General features: G+C 42.0%; 1 protein-coding gene across 5 annotated transcripts in view; it reads left to right on the top strand.

Annotated features, from left to right (window-relative positions):
* Positions 1 to 15,534, top strand: part of VRK2 (VRK serine/threonine kinase 2) — a 130,907-nt gene that overhangs the window by 98,302 nt on the left and 17,071 nt on the right. For all 5 annotated transcript variants that reach the window (XM_089669221.1, XM_089669220.1, XM_089669219.1 and 2 more), the window contains exon 11: positions 3,190 to 3,371. In XM_089669221.1, the coding sequence (XP_089525347.1) occupies positions 3,190 to 3,371 (182 nt within the window). The remainder of the gene's footprint in view (positions 1 to 3,189; positions 3,372 to 15,534) is intronic.

Here is a 15,534-nt window from a genome sequence, read left to right as displayed (position 1 = left end):
AATGTGCAGAGGAATAACTTCAGCACTTTGCTGCTGTTCTTTTGCTGACCTATCATCAGGCAGTAGGTGTGTAGCACCCTCCTAGTTTAACGATATGGAGCTAGACCCTAAAGGCTAGTCAGGAGCTGATTAGCAGCTCAGGTGTGTTAGCCAAAGGGGGTCGAATTGTGGTCAGGACTGAGAGACCCTGCAGGATAGCCCCTCTGGAATTTCCCCCTACTCTGAGGCTTTCGGAGGAAGGCCTTGGAGGCGTTGGTTGGCTCTGAGGAGTGGCTGGCTGCATTCTTGAGGGATCTCAGCCACTCCCCAACAGAAGGCTTGGCAAGGGGCTGGGACTCCCTTAAAAGCATAGGAGCCTGCTCAGTAGTAGGAGAGTGGAGGGTGGACTGTGAGGTGCCGGCTGCCAGGATACCAATGGGATGGGGTCTGCCTTCAAGCCTGAAGAGGAGGAAAACTTGGCACTCACTGGCCCCCAGAGTGAGGATCACCTGTATGGTAGGAATGGAGCAGCCCAGCTGATAGGACTGGTAGTAGAAGCTAACCCGGAAGTGGTACAGGAGAGGATCTGAGTGAGTACACCTTCACCCCCTGGGCAGTTTGGGGAAGGAGCACTCTGGTGGGGAACAAGATTAGCTCCCTACTAGTGACCATTCACCTCAATTTAAAGGAACAGGAACCAGATCCCCTGGTTAGGAAGAAAGTCTCCAGATTGCTGGGTGAAGAGGAGTTCATCTAGGGTCAGGGGTGGTACAACTAGGAGCTGCTGCCTAGCACTCCAACAGAGACTGCATCAGATAAGAGAAGCCTGTGAATAGTTCAGGAAGCTGTCCTCCATTACCGGTTCCCTTGAGCATCCTATACCCCCCTTACCCTAGCCAAGTTCTAATCTCCTCAATAAAATAACAAAACCAATGCTCGAGGACTGGTTTCTGTCTCCGGATAAAAGCTTGTGTGTAAAATGCTGAATGACTGGCTGTGCAGGACTATAGGGGGACCCAATTCATCAGTAATCTCTTAGGGGGTAGTACTACAGGTGGAGAGAGGACATCACAGTTTATTTCTCCTATAGTCTACAACTATGATTGATAAAATAGTGTGATCTGCTTGGCTGTTATTGGCAGAGCCAAGTAAATACAGTGTATTTAGCTGTTTGTCTTATCTTAGCTTTCACTCATCAAAAATGCTAAAACCTTCATGAAAAAGGGTTTACGGTATCTCCCTGGTGCCCTCATTTGCAATGTTCTATCTATTACCAAGTGACAGGTCTGTACTAAGAAAATACAAACATTTTCTGAGTTTACAATGTATTCTAAACATTTTGTCTTAGGCTACGTTCACACTAGCCTTGTTAGCAAGCGGCAGACAGGTTTTACTGTTTCCCAAACGCCTGGGAAAATTCTGCACATTGCAGCACATGGTGCTGTTCAAACGGGAGTGTTAGCGTCGCGTTGTGGCAAAACGGACACCTCTGGTCGAGTCAGGAGGAGTTGAAGCCTCCTATTCAAGTCTATGGTGCCGCTCCGCAAACGCCCGGCTGGCGTGTGCGATTGCGACATGGTTGCGGGGCTTTTGCGGAGGGAGCGTTAACACCATTCAAACTTCATTATAGGTGTTTGTGGGGTGTTTTTAATGCTTGGCAAACACTTAGCAACTGCCGCTAAACCGCGCATGCGACGTTTGCGGAGCATTAAACGCTCCGCAAACGCCAGACCAACGCTTGTCAAACGCTATAGGGGCGTTTGACAAGAGTTGGAAAAACAGTCAAGTGTGAACGAGCCCTTAGACCAGGGGTGGGCAAACTTTTTGACTTGAGGGCCGCAATGGGTTCATATATTGGACCCGGGGGCCGGACCAAGAGTAGATGAATGATGTGTATGTGTCATCCATAGTAAGTATAGTAATATTCCCCCATAGTAAGCATAGTAATTAATCCCCCATAGTAATTAATCCCCCATATAGTAATTCATCCCCCATATAGTAATTCATCCCCCATAGTAATTCATCCCCCATATAGTAATTCATCCCCCATATAGTAATTCATCCCCCATATAGTAATTCATCCCCCATATAGTAATTCGTCCCCCATATAGTAATTCGTCCCCCATATAGTAATTCGTCCCCCATAGTAATTCATCCCCCCTATAGTAATTCATCCCCCATAGTAATTCATCCCCCATATAGTAATTCATCCCCCATAGTAATTCATCCCCCACATAGTAATTCATCCCCCACATAGTAATTCATCCCCCATATTAATTCATCCCCCATATTAATTCATCCCCCATATAGTAATTCATCCCCCATATAGTAAGTCCCCCATATAGTAATTCATTCCCCATATAGTAAGTCCCCCATATAGTAATTCATTCCCCATATAGTAATTAATTCCCCATATAGTAAGTCCCCCATATAGTAATTCATTCCCCATATAGTAAGTCCCCCATATAGTAATTCATTCCCCATATAGTAAGTCCTCCATATAGTAATTCATTCCCCATATAGTAAGTCCTCCATATAGTAATTCATTCCCCATATAGTAAGTCCCCCATATAGTAAGTCCCCCATATAGTAATTCATCCCCCATATAGTAAGTCCCCCATATAGTAATTCATCCCCCATATAGTAAGTCCCCCATATAGTAATTCATCCCCCATATAGTAAGTCCCCCCCCTGTGTCAATTCACTTACCTTTGGTCCGCGCGTTCCTCTCGTATTCCCGCGCCGTTCTGGTCTTCAGGGAGGACTGTGAGAGGAGTTCGTCACGCTGCCCCGCCTACATCCTGGCTGCCCCGCCTACATCCTGACAGCTGCAGAGTCCTGACGTCCGAGAGGAGGGAGGGGGGCGGCCATCCGAGAGGGGGGGCGGCCATCCGAGAGGAGAGGAGGGGAGAGGAGGAGAGGAGGGAGGGGAGAGGAGGAGAGGAGGGAGGGGAGCGGGCGCCCGGCACACAGGAGAGCCGCATCTAAATTTGTAAAGAGCCGCGGCTTGCCGACCACTGGCCTTGCGGGAGCCTAGCTCCGCGGGCCGGATTAAAATGTCCGCCGGGCCGTATACGGCCCGCGGGCCGTAGTTTGCCCATTGCTGCCTTAGACCAACAAAAGGCAAAAATGCAAAACGGCTTGAATATATTTGTTTTTTCAGGTTCTGTATTTCTGTACACTTGCTAAATCTGTTTTATGCATCTACAGATGATATAGCCACGTTTATGGTTGAAGTCAGTACGTTACAGTACAGTGTGAAGCCAAATTATAAAAGACTGAAGGGAATCCTGCTGAACGCTCTTGAGTCTGCTGGAACCAGACTTGGCGCACCTCTGATTTTCTCCAGTCAGAATTCCACCTTGAGAAGACCTATAGCTCATACGACAAAGGTACTGTGTCTGTGTGTACAAATGTCTTCAATTTTTAATCTAACTGTTCATACTCTTGCTCAGTTCAAACAATCTCATATTAAAGGAAATCTATAGTGTGCTATTGAAGTATACGTTTGAGTTGTTACTAAAAAAATATCTCTTGAAGTAGTGTTTGTTGTGCTTTCCACATTTTTACTTTTTTGGTCTGTGATGTGTGCTAGAGGTTATGTCATCTATCATTGATACCATATCTCATTCCTTGCTTGCTTTCTTCTTTTCAATGTTTTGTTGATGGACAAAGCTGTTCTACCTGGAAGTTTTGTTTTTTTTTTTTTAAACGGTCTGGCAGGCACTGAGTACTGAAGGAATCCTTCTCCATTGGTAAAAAAATATGCATGTCAGACAGATAAAATCCTTGAAAAATGTCATTGCAAAAAGGCTGCTGAGAGTAGCTGATTATTGCAGGAATAAGGGGACCGCTATAGGTTTTCCCTGGGATAAATAAATGAGATACTGCAAAATAGTGATATTTTCGCTCTCTTTCTCTCCCCCTCTCTCTCTCTCTCCCCCCTCTCTCCCCCCCTCTTTCTCCCCCTCTTCCTCTCTCCCCCCACCTCTCTCTCCCCCCCACCTCTCTCTCCCCCCTCTCTCTCCCCCCCCCCCCTCTCCTTGGATTGCGCCAATCTGGACCAATGTAAGTATGCAGTAAACATCATACCTGATGTTCAACTTCACAGGAAGCTGTTTTATACATGTAAACCAAAGCGACAGGTTCACTTTAATGTCAACCTCTACAGCAGCTTACACTTGCCTTTCCTTCGCTCCTCCACTGATTTGTTAGGTTGCTTGAAGTGAAGAGCAATATTTGATATCTCCAGCTATGGGTATATGTGACTGTTTGTGAACACATGGAGCAGTGCAGGTGCATGGTCATTCACATAGGGACACAGAGGGAGTCCTGTGGCCTGAGTAAGGTTTAGTTAAATTGACTTAGAGCTTCTACAAGTCTTCTTCTCTTCACGCATGGTGGCACATGGTGTAGCTAGAACACAAAGGAAAAGTAAGGTAAAGGGAAAATGTGCAAAAGCAACACAAACAGAAATAAAAATCTGACAGGGATTCAAGCCTTCCAATACTCCACAAATGAAAAGCATTTTTATTTATCTGTTGTTGGGGCAAAATGCACAGCCAGATAGCAGTAAATACCGGACAACCCTTCCCTGCTCGGTGCAAAACTAAGAAAACATGGCTGCATGCATTTTTGTTTTACTAATACTTTATTAAGCTCTATTTAAACTATCTGAGGAAACATGTTTGCATTTAGTGGGAGAAAAGCCTTTTAGTACATTATAGTATATTTCCAAAAAAGACCTTGGGCTATTTCCATGACACATGTAATTTTTTTCTGGATTTTCTCAGCAATAAATTCAACATATACTGTAAATATGTATATATAAGAGTTGTCATTTCCTTGCATTAATTATAACGTAACCATTAAATTCTTTATTTTTATGAAGGTGTTCTACTCTTTTGTTAGAGATGTAAAATTTCCTGAGATTTTGAAGCCATGGGAAAAAAAACGTTTTTTGTTTTTTTTTTTTTCCCCCTTTTTTTTCGGGAAAAAATGGAAATTTTTAGAAGACATGAAAAAAAATTCAGTGTGGAGTAGTCTTACAAATTGAAAGTCATTTTATTACAGTGCAAATTGCAGCTTTGCTCTCAGCAGAAATTGCACTGTGGAAATGTTTCCAAACTCTAGAGCAGGGTTTTCTACCCTATTTTAATTTTGAGGAACTCCTGGCAAAAAAAGATCTGAGATCTTGGGGAACCCCAAGAAATAACTTTCATATGTACAGCTCACAGAACATTGATGTAGTCAGCAAGCTGTAGATATAACAACAATTATTCTTAGAGCATTAAACAATAAAATAAATACTAAAACTTACCTTCTTAATGTGAAATGGATGTTCAATTCTGGGTCAAACTTGAGATAAGCAGTGTGCAGGGGGCCAGCAGGACAGAGCACAGGGGATCCAGTACAGGGATGCCAGAAGAAAACAGTATAGGGGGGCCAGGAGAGAACTGTACTGGGGGGGCAGGAGGGAACTGTACAGGGGGTCCAAAAGGGCACAGTATAGGGGGACCAGAAGAGCACAGTAAAGTACAGGAGGGCCAGGAGAGAACAGTATGAGGGGAGCAGTAGTGAACAGTATAGGGGGGGGGCCAAAAGAGAACAGTATAGGAGGGCCAGTAGAGCACAGCACAGTAGAGGGGGGCTAGGAGGAAACAGTACTGGAGGGCACAATACTGGGGTCCATAGCGGTTTTCCTCATGCAGAGTAGCTCAGGGAAGCTTTAGGATCGTATCTGGTGCACTGATCCCTATGCACCCTCCTCCCGTTCCTTCTGAGTGATGTCACACACAGTCATCTGGGGCAGACAGGAGGAGAGAGCCAGCGGGATTGGTGCAGGACAGTGATGTGAGTTGTTACTCTGTGGCTCGCCAGCTTGACTGTCAGCTATGTGGGGATGCGATCTACCTGTCTTCTGCTTGTGATGAACGGACAGATTGTGGCAGAACCCTGGTTGAGAAACACTGCTTTAGATTTTACTGAGAGGGAAAGAAAAAACTATTTGCAGACTAGATTATAGTTATACATTATGTTGTGATGTTGGAGAACATTAATAGGATGTTAATGGGATGTTTTAAAGGTTATATGGATAAATTAATTTGTCAAATTTACCCTCTTACCTCATAATTAAGACCTGAGAGGAAGACAAAAACTATGATCTACTGTATCCCAACAATCACCCAGGAGGTAAAAGATGGAGCCCACAAGCAAACTAAATTGGAGCCTTTCCCCTGCAGTACTCCCTAGTGGCAGAAATGCAGATTCCTCTTGTCTTAGAACTGCATTAACCGCTTCCTGACTGCTCTGTAGCAGAAATACTGCTACAGGGCAGCATGGGTGCACAAAATCACGTGTATATATACACGATTTTGCATTTCTAGGTAGGGGACGCGTGCGAGCAGCACGTGCGCCCTACCCACGCGGTCATCCACGGCTGTCAATCACCGGGTCTCGGCCAGTAATTACCCACCGGTTCCCGGGGATTAACGAGCATCTCCAATGGGGAGGAAGACTGTTTTGTTTACAAACAGTCTTCATTCTTGTCAGCTCGGGCACACTGCTGTAGATGGCTATGCACAGCACAGCCATCTTGATCAGTGTGCTTACAGTGAAGCATACACCCCCCGCCCCCTAGTAAAACACTTCCTACATTTAGTTAACCCTTTGATACTGACATTTGTAAATGCTATAACTTTCACGTAAATCAATTAATTTACATGTATTGGAATTTTTATTTAGCAAAGACATGTAGCAGAATACATTTTGGCCTAAATTTATGATGACATTTTATTTTTTTAATTTGTTTTTAGTAAAAAGTCCAAAATATTGTTTTTTTCTCAAAATTGTCACTTTTTTTTTATAGCGCAATAAATAAATGCACAGGAGATAAAATACCACCGAAAGAAAGCTCAATTCATGGGAAAAAAAGGACATAAATTTCATTTGGATGCAGTGTTGCATGACCGCTCAATTGTCATTAAAGTAATGCAGCGCCGTAATGCAAAAAATGGCTTGGTCAGGAAGGGGGTATATCCTCAGGAGGGCAAGTGGTTGAGAAGTACTGTGTTACTTTAATTTTATTCTGGGATTTGTTTGTCTTCAACTAACAGAACTTTACATAAAGTCTCAGAAATGTTTAATTAAGGTGTTCATGTTATATAGTTTGAATACCAATTCATAGATATATTATTTGTGATTTTAAAAGAACATATACCACACTACTTTTTCTGGAAAAAAAAACAAAAATGGCTTTGGGAAAAAACTTTTTTTTCCAGGCTTTCCCATCTCTACTCCTTATGTATCATATTAACAGTATCATTACTCACATGCTTCCTTAATTGCTGTTTACTTTCATTTTCAGTTTCTTTACAGCAGAAACTAGAAGGTCTTCCTAATAATATTTCTATCTATAGAGTGGCTACGCTACCTTAATGGGTCTCCAAGCAGCTTTAATGTGGCTTCCTATGCTTTTGAGATGCAAAAACACACAAGTAGCACAGACAAGCTCCAATGTAAAGACAGTTTATGTGGGCATGCTTATGCTGTATGAGAACCACATAAGGGATCACGGGACATATAGTCCCAAAGCATTCATGTAGGTGATAACTGCCTGAAGTTCACAATGCAAGCTCCCTAAGTCAGAAGTTCAAGGAAGCAACATAGTGAGAGGCATAGCATTGGTCAATATGTAAAGAGGCAAAATTGATATTCAGAAGCACAATAAAGGAAAAAAAGTTTAAGTTCAGCGAATGAAGTGGATCTATAGAAAAAGATTTAAAAAAATTAGTGTTTAATAGTTTAATCTGCAACACAAACTGTTTTTTTTTCCTACTCTCTGCACATCTAGAACCTTACAATTTATTGCTGGTCAGTTGATAGTGATGACCCATACAATAATCTTTGTGTTTGGCTTCCACATACAACATCTGCAATAATTAACATGTTGGTTTGGTTGATTAAGCTAACTCATGCAATGAAACCTCCAAAAAATCATTTTCAGGTGTAAAAATGAGACCTTAAAGCAAAATAATGAAAATACTACATTTCTTTAGTGAGTTGCACTTATTCGACTCAAACAAGAAAGGAAAACTTTTCAATGGAATTTTCATAAAGGTAACAAAGGGTAGGAACTGGCACTGGTTATAAATGAAAGATTCATTACGACAAACTTATAAAGATGTCTTACAATAAACGAGGAGTTTAAACGAAAACTTTTCAACGAGTTATAATGGTCTCTGTCTGCTTGTAAAATCTTTTCTTTAGCCAGTCTTTGTTTTTTGGCTAGGTCTTCATGTACCGCTGTACCCTAAAGTCTGAGGGTCTAATACTGTAGTTATCTCTAATGGGCTTATTCAGTAAGTAGTATAGAGAACAAAGGATGGAATTTATCAAAACTGGAGCAGACGGAGGTATAGAAGCTGATTGGTTGCCATGCACAGCTGCTCCACATACTGTCTGTTCCAGTTTAGATCAATTTCACTCAGTGTTTTTTTTTTTTCCAAATATTTCTTTATTAACGTATGACTGCACATACAAATGCAGATAACACAAGTTAGATTCAGTGTATTTACCAGTACAAGTAGGGTTATAAAATAATAAGCTATGAACAATACAACATAACTCGAAGCCTTACATTGTGTAAAAAAAAATGTATAAAAAAAGAGTATACTTTTTTACAAATATAAGGAAGGGGAAGCAGATAGGTAGAATGAGGGAAGGGAAAGGGGGGGGCAGGGTAGAATGAGGGTTGGGGGGGTAGGAAGGAGGGGTAAAGAGTGGGGTAGAACCCAGGAGGAGAATGTAGCAGCTAACATTCCGTGGATTAAACAAGATAGGTAGGTGTTATATATCAGTTAGAGTCAATAGTACATTTCGGGTCGTTTAACCGTAATGACTATAATCGGAATTTAAAAATTGTAAAGATCATAACAGATTACAATTTCTCCATTTTTCACATTGGTGGTTAAGCGTGGATATACAGTCTAAGACAGAAGGATTTTGATTGGAGTTCCACAATCTAGTGATTGTAAGTTTAGCTGCAAGAAATAGGTGTATGAAAACTAGCCTAGTGTTGGGAGGGAAGTCATGGATGCCCATGTGTAATAGAGCTAAGGCAGGGTCAGGGTCTATCGGAGCTCCTGTTATGAGAGATCCTATGTGGAAGATTTGGTTCCAATAGTACCTTAAAGATTTGCATTGCCACAAATCATGGTATAGAGAACCGATTTCTCTACAGTAGGATAAAATTTGGAGAGTTTGTATGGTGTAATATACCATTGATGTATCGATTTTTGATATGATTCCCAGTGGGTAGCGCAGTGGGAGGAGGAGTACGTAAGAGAAAAAGCTCTTTGCCAAGTTTCTTCAGAAAAGGCAGTGCCTAATATGCATTCCCATTTTAAAATAGTATTTGTTAAAGAAAAGCTATTGGTCTGATTGTACCAATTGTAAAACAGTGAAATGCCTTTCATAGGGTTGAGGATTATTGAAGGAATCTATTAAGCGGAACAGGTAGTGACAGGTGCAAGGATATTGGGTGAGCATGGAGAAAATTCCGAATTTGGAGATAGGTAAAAAAGGAAGAATGGGGAAGGAGAAAACGGTCTCTGATGCATTCAAAGGTGTGCAGAGAGTCATTGTCATGTATGTCCACAAGGTATTTTATGCCATTGGATTGTCATACCATGAGGTTGATATGTGGAATAAAATGGTATAGAACCGAGAGGGGGACTAGAACCTTTTGTGTGGGTGTATTTGATAAGGAAGGAGGATTAAAATTCGACCATACTTTAAAGGTTGTGAGTACTGGAAGAATCTTGGTAGATGGGTACAGAGCTCCTAGTTTCATGGCGAGTAGTAGAGATTTCTTATCTCCTATAGGAAGTGTGGAGGATTCTATGTGTGCCCAAAGTTTGTGGTCCGGGAGAGTCCACCAGTGTTTAAGCTGATCCAGAACACACGCCCTGTAATAATTAAGTGTATTAGGTAGACCCATACCTACATATTTCTTTTGGCTCATCATAATACTGGATGAGCATCTGGGGGGTTTATGTTTCCATACAAACCAGTTAAAGGTCTTTTGAAGTTGACTTAAGAATGCATTGAAGAGTAGAATGGTGAGAGTGCAAAACAAATATAATAACTTTGGTAGGATTATCATTTTTAGGGCCGCTTTTCTACCAGAAGTAGATAAAGCTTGCGTGCGGAGATTGTCCAGGAGTTTAGGAAGTGAGGACAAAAAGGGTTGATAAAAGTAGTGGAATAGTTGAGTTGGAGACTCTGTCAATTGTATCTCTAAGAAAGTGATAGAGGAAGGAGTCCATATAAAAGGGAACTGTGTAGATAAGGTGGATTTTAGGTAATGAGGGACATTAATACTTAGGATTTGGAATTTATTTGTATTTAATTTATAATAGGACACCTCCCTAAATTGGTCTAAAGTACATTGTGTTTCCAGGAGTGAGGTCTTGGGTTTGGAGAGTAGTAGCATGACATCGTCCGCAAAAAGACTTATCTTGTGTTGTTTGCCATCCCAGTGGAGACCTGTGATGTCATGGTTAGCTCTTATTTTTTGCACAAGGGGCTCCATAATTAAAGTGAATATAATGGGTGAAAGAGGACACCCCTGTCTAGTACCATTGGATATAGTAATGGGTTTAGACAATAATCCCGAAATGAGAATGCTGATGGATTGGAGTAGAGGGACATAATGGCGGAGTGCATCCAGCCCGTAATACCAAATTTGGAGAGTACTTGTTGGAGGAAGCCCTAGTGAACCCTATCGAACTCCTTCTCCACATCCAAAGAGAGGAACAGAGAAGGTGCCCGGAAGGCCCCAGCAGAGGTTATTAAGTTGATTAGACGTTTAGTACCATCCGGAGCTTGACAGCCTGGTACAAAGCCCATCTCATCAGGGTGGATAAGGTGAGGGAGAACCTTTTGTAGTCTTAAAGCAAGTAGTCATAGGCAAGATGGAATACTGACAGAAGGTGAGTCATTATTTCATTAGAAAAACATTTATAGTATTCATTAGTGAACCCATCATCCCCAGGGGATTTATGGTTAGGGAGTAGTTTTTTAATGTCGAGAATTTCTGAGGCTGTAAATGGTTTTAAGATAGACACGAACAGATCTGGGGTGAGTGAGGGTAACTTCACGGATTGGAGGAAAGTAGTAATGAGGGCTGATGTTGGTTGTGGGGTAGTAGTGTCATTGCGTAGGTCATAGAGTGACTGATAATAGCAGCTAAATGCGTTAGCAATGTGTTTGGGATTAATAGAGGAGATTTGTCATTTGGTTTGTTGAGCTTTGACTTGTCTGGCTAGTTTGGCGCCAGCTTTATTGCTTAAACCATATGAATTAGCTTTTATAAATTTAAGGTGGGTTTCGTATTTGTGAAGAAGAACCGAACATAAAGATTGTCTATCTCTAAGTATGGCTTGAGAGATTTGGGGATCTGGGTTAATCTTTGCTTGTTCTTGGGAAAATATGGAATGGAGTAAGTCTTCAATCTGCTTCGCTCTCTGTCTCTTAACCAAGGCTGCTAATTTGAGCAGAATGCCTCTCATATAAACTTTATAGGTGTTCCAAAGTGTAAATCTATTAGCATGATCAGACCAAGCGATTGTACCAATGTTGGATCGTAAGACAGTTTGGAAATAAAATTTATCAGCTAAAAAAAGGTCAATACGAGAATAGGATAAGTGTGATAAGGAAAAAAAACGTAAAGTCCTTTTCCGAACCGTGGAAGCATCTCCATACATCATATAGGTTATACTTTATTGAGTAGTGAAGATATAGATTGTGTGGATCTCTTACGTGCAGTGGTGGAGTCCACAGCAGGGTCCACTATAGTATTAAAGTCTCCTCCAATAATAGGAGATCCTTGATGTAGATCTAATACCTTAGAAAAGAGGGCGTCCAGGAAGTTGTATAGGTTATTGTTAGGGGTATAGAGGATCACAATCGTAAATACGGAGTCGTTGATTTCACATATAAGAATTACATAACGATCCTCTGGATCTGAGATCGTATGGATATGCCAAAAGGATTTTGAGTCTTTGATTGCTATCAGGACTCCACAGGTTTTTTCTTTACCGTTAGCCATTTATAAATTAGAGTAGTGTTGGAACGATAGGTAGGGGAATTGGAAGCCGCAAAGTGAGTCTCTTGAACTATCAAAACATCTGCTTTTAAGGAGTGGGTTTCCTTTAGAAGAATGCTCCGTTTGAAGGGACTGTTGAGGCCCTTAGCGTTTAGGGACGTTATTTTCAGCGGCATGCTAGATGAGGCGACATTGCTGTAGTATTTTGCTGCTAGAGGTCATAATCGTAACTGGAGTAGTAGAGGGTAAAAGGGCTTTGAGTAGGGTGGTCCATAAGTAGTGGAGAATGTTGGTGATTACGATGAGAGATAGTCCCAGCTTCAGAATTATGGTATTTGGTTCTTCTTGCAAGTCCATGAGAGATTATTGGGCAAAGGATATAATCTTGGAGTTTCCACGGAAGATGCTGAGCTGCTTTGAAAATCAGGAGGGGTAGCAAAAGGAGGAGAAAATGATACATATTAAGAAAAACCCTGTATCGAAATACAGGGAAAATGGGCAGCTGAGCTGCTTGTAACTGGGGGCAAAAATGAGTAGTATCTTGGATACCTTCTGTAAGAGGAAATAAGCGTGTGAGCTCCTTGCTTCTCACTAGAAATGTTATTCAGCCATAGTGGGGAGATAACGGTGTCCTTAAAGGTGACATCTATGCTCCTAGGACCAATTTGTGTCCAATCTCTCAGGTGGGGTAGGATTATCAAGCTGGGCTCCAGTGGGGAGTAAATGCTATTGCTTGAGCAGTTGAAAACCGTTTTCCACACTGTATATTGGAATTTGTTTACCATTCCATGTGACAATTAGTTTCATGGAGAATCCCCATCTGTAGGGAGCATTATAGTTCCATAAGGCTATTGTTAGTGGTGCAAGTTTCTTTCAATTGATCGCAGTTTGTTGCAATAGGTCTGTGTATAGAGAGATCCCTGCAAACTCATCTGAGGTTACTGGGTTTTGTTTTGTGGCTGTACAATCTTCATGTAATTGTACAGTGTTCTTTAAGAGAGGCAAACATATCTAAAAATCTGTCAGTAGAGATCTTTTCATAGAGAGTAACATATTTTTCATTATAGTCTCTGATATAGGCTGATCATTAGCAGGAAATTCCTCAATAGGATGCTCATCCATAATGTTCTCTGAGGATTCTGAGGGGAAAACAGGCTGCTGCTTGTTAGGGTCATCCTCCCTGCACTGTTTAGGTTGAGCTGGGTTGCGGGTGGTAGGTGTATCAGGAGGGGAACACTCACCCAGGTTCCCGTGTGGCTCCAGTCTCTGCTCGCTTCGCTGTGAGGCCGCATCGTGGTGTGGCAGTGCACTGGGATTGGGGCTGGCGCCATCTTGCTTCCCTCTGTGTCCCACTGCCAAGTAGAAGTCAGAGAGGCATTCAGGCTATTTGGACTGTTTCCTCCCCTTGGACATAGTGCAGGTGCGGTCCAGAGGGGCAGAGGAAGAAGAAGCAGGTGATAGGAATCTCCCCTAGTTGCTGCATTAGTCGCTGTGAGAAGGGAGACAACAGGAGCCCCGGATCCAGCAGCCATCTTCCTTGCCGGCTGGATATGCCCCCTCTCAAAGTGTTTTAAAGTACTGTAGGCATAAAAAACAGTAACTCATATCAGAGTAGCACAAGATGGATTCTGGTGCTTTAGGTATTGCACCTGGCACTGTTCTGCTTACGTGGATTTGCTCAATGTACAGCAGTGTGACCTTCAACTCATACTACTATATATATATAGCATTACTGAATGGGGCCCATTTATAATAGAGAGTGGATATAGCTCTTTGCTATACACCGCTGTATTACTCCACACTGTGGCTTGCATTTTGCAGACCTTTATTAAAATGCAGACTGTTTTGGCACTGTATCAGGACGGGTTATTAGCCAGATGATCTGAGAGGGAGTAACTGTCTCTTGCAGTTTGCTATACAGTGCAAAGTAAGAATCAGTAATACAAAACAGTCAGGATGGCAAAGAGCATGGATACACTGTGGAAAAACAGAAAATAGATTTTAAAAGCTGCATATAGACTCTCTGCAGCAATGTCTCTGTGGCTCACTCATGGTAATGTGTCTGTATAGCATAGGCTCTGTAATATAGAGTCTAGCTGAGAATTGCTATTTCAGTAAAACAGTCCAGAACACAAACAACTTTTTGCAATTTTCCTTTCAGAAAAGTCCAGTCCAGGATAGCTCAGGTAACATAGGTGAAAAGCTGGAATGATCGAATTCCTGAAGAAATGGGGGCGTGCTACTGGAACTGGCATACTCTGATAGCTATCTGGGAGGTTCTCCCCACAGTAGCTGGGCCTCCTGGAGAAGCTGTGTACTATTAGGCTCTGGCATGACTGCCAGCCTGTTGGTTCTGAGAATGGAGGGCTACTTACCTTGCTGCAGATCACATGCTCAGCAACCTGTGTGTGGCCTCTCTGGGCTGCTGAGGAAGGAAAGCAAAAACACTTCTCTTCCCTGGTCATTTCAAAGAATCTAGGGAGTTGTTGGAAAAAGAGTTTAGGGAGCTTGTGCCTGAATCTGAGCATGGTGAATTAATGAGCACTCCTGTCTGCTGGCCATTTTTTCCCACAACTTCCTGGATTCTTGTACGCTTTATGGCTTCTCCTCTGCTCATTCCTTTAGTTTACTTTCTATCTCAAAGAACTATAAATCCCATGATACCATTCTGCCTGCAATGTGGGTTGCTTCCTGTAGTGACTATGGCTCCTGGCACTGCATTCAAAGAAATAAATGTGTGGAATTCTTCAAAATATAAGCTTTTAAACTTCAATTATTTGTAGCTTACACCTATTGATTTGAATGATCTTGAAGTTCAATGTGGAAATGAAGATATGATTTAAATGCTGACCACAGAATATACTTTACTGTCATTGTCATAATGGTAAGTAACACAAATTTGGATTGTTTGACTGTTTTTTAGTATGAAGTTTTAAATAACGTGGAGGCAGTATGATGCTCTGGACAAGGTTCTACTGGGAAACATTGGGTCCTATCATTCATGTGGCTGTTATTTGACACGTACCATCTACCTAAACATTGTTCCTGACCAAGTGCACCCTTTCATGGAAGCTATATTCCCTAATGACAGTGGCATCAACAGGATAATGTGCCCTGCCACACTGCAAAATGGTTTGAGGAACACAACGCGTTTGAGGTCTTGATCTGGCCTTCAAATTCTCCAAATCTCAATCCAATTGAGCGTCTGTGGGATGTGCAGGAAAAACAAGTCAGATCTTGGAGGCCTCACCTCGCAACTTACAGGACTTAAAGAGTCTTATACTGATGGCTTGGTGCCAGATACCATAGAATATAGAGGTCTAATGGCATCCATGCCTCAATGGCTCAGAGCTGTTTTGGCATCAAAAGGGGGACCTACTGCATATTAGGCGAGTGGTCATAAAGTTATGTTTATACAGTGCTTTGAAAAAGTATTCAAACCCCTT

This window comes from Staurois parvus, unplaced genomic scaffold (genome assembly GCF_062004578.1).
Source record: "Staurois parvus isolate SC_StPar_1 unplaced genomic scaffold, SC_StPar_1.0 ptg000070l, whole genome shotgun sequence".
NCBI classification, from domain to species: domain Eukaryota; kingdom Metazoa; phylum Chordata; class Amphibia; order Anura; family Ranidae; genus Staurois; species Staurois parvus.
The sequence above is the reverse complement of the archived record's forward strand: the minus strand, read 5'-3'. Positions and strand labels throughout refer to the sequence as shown.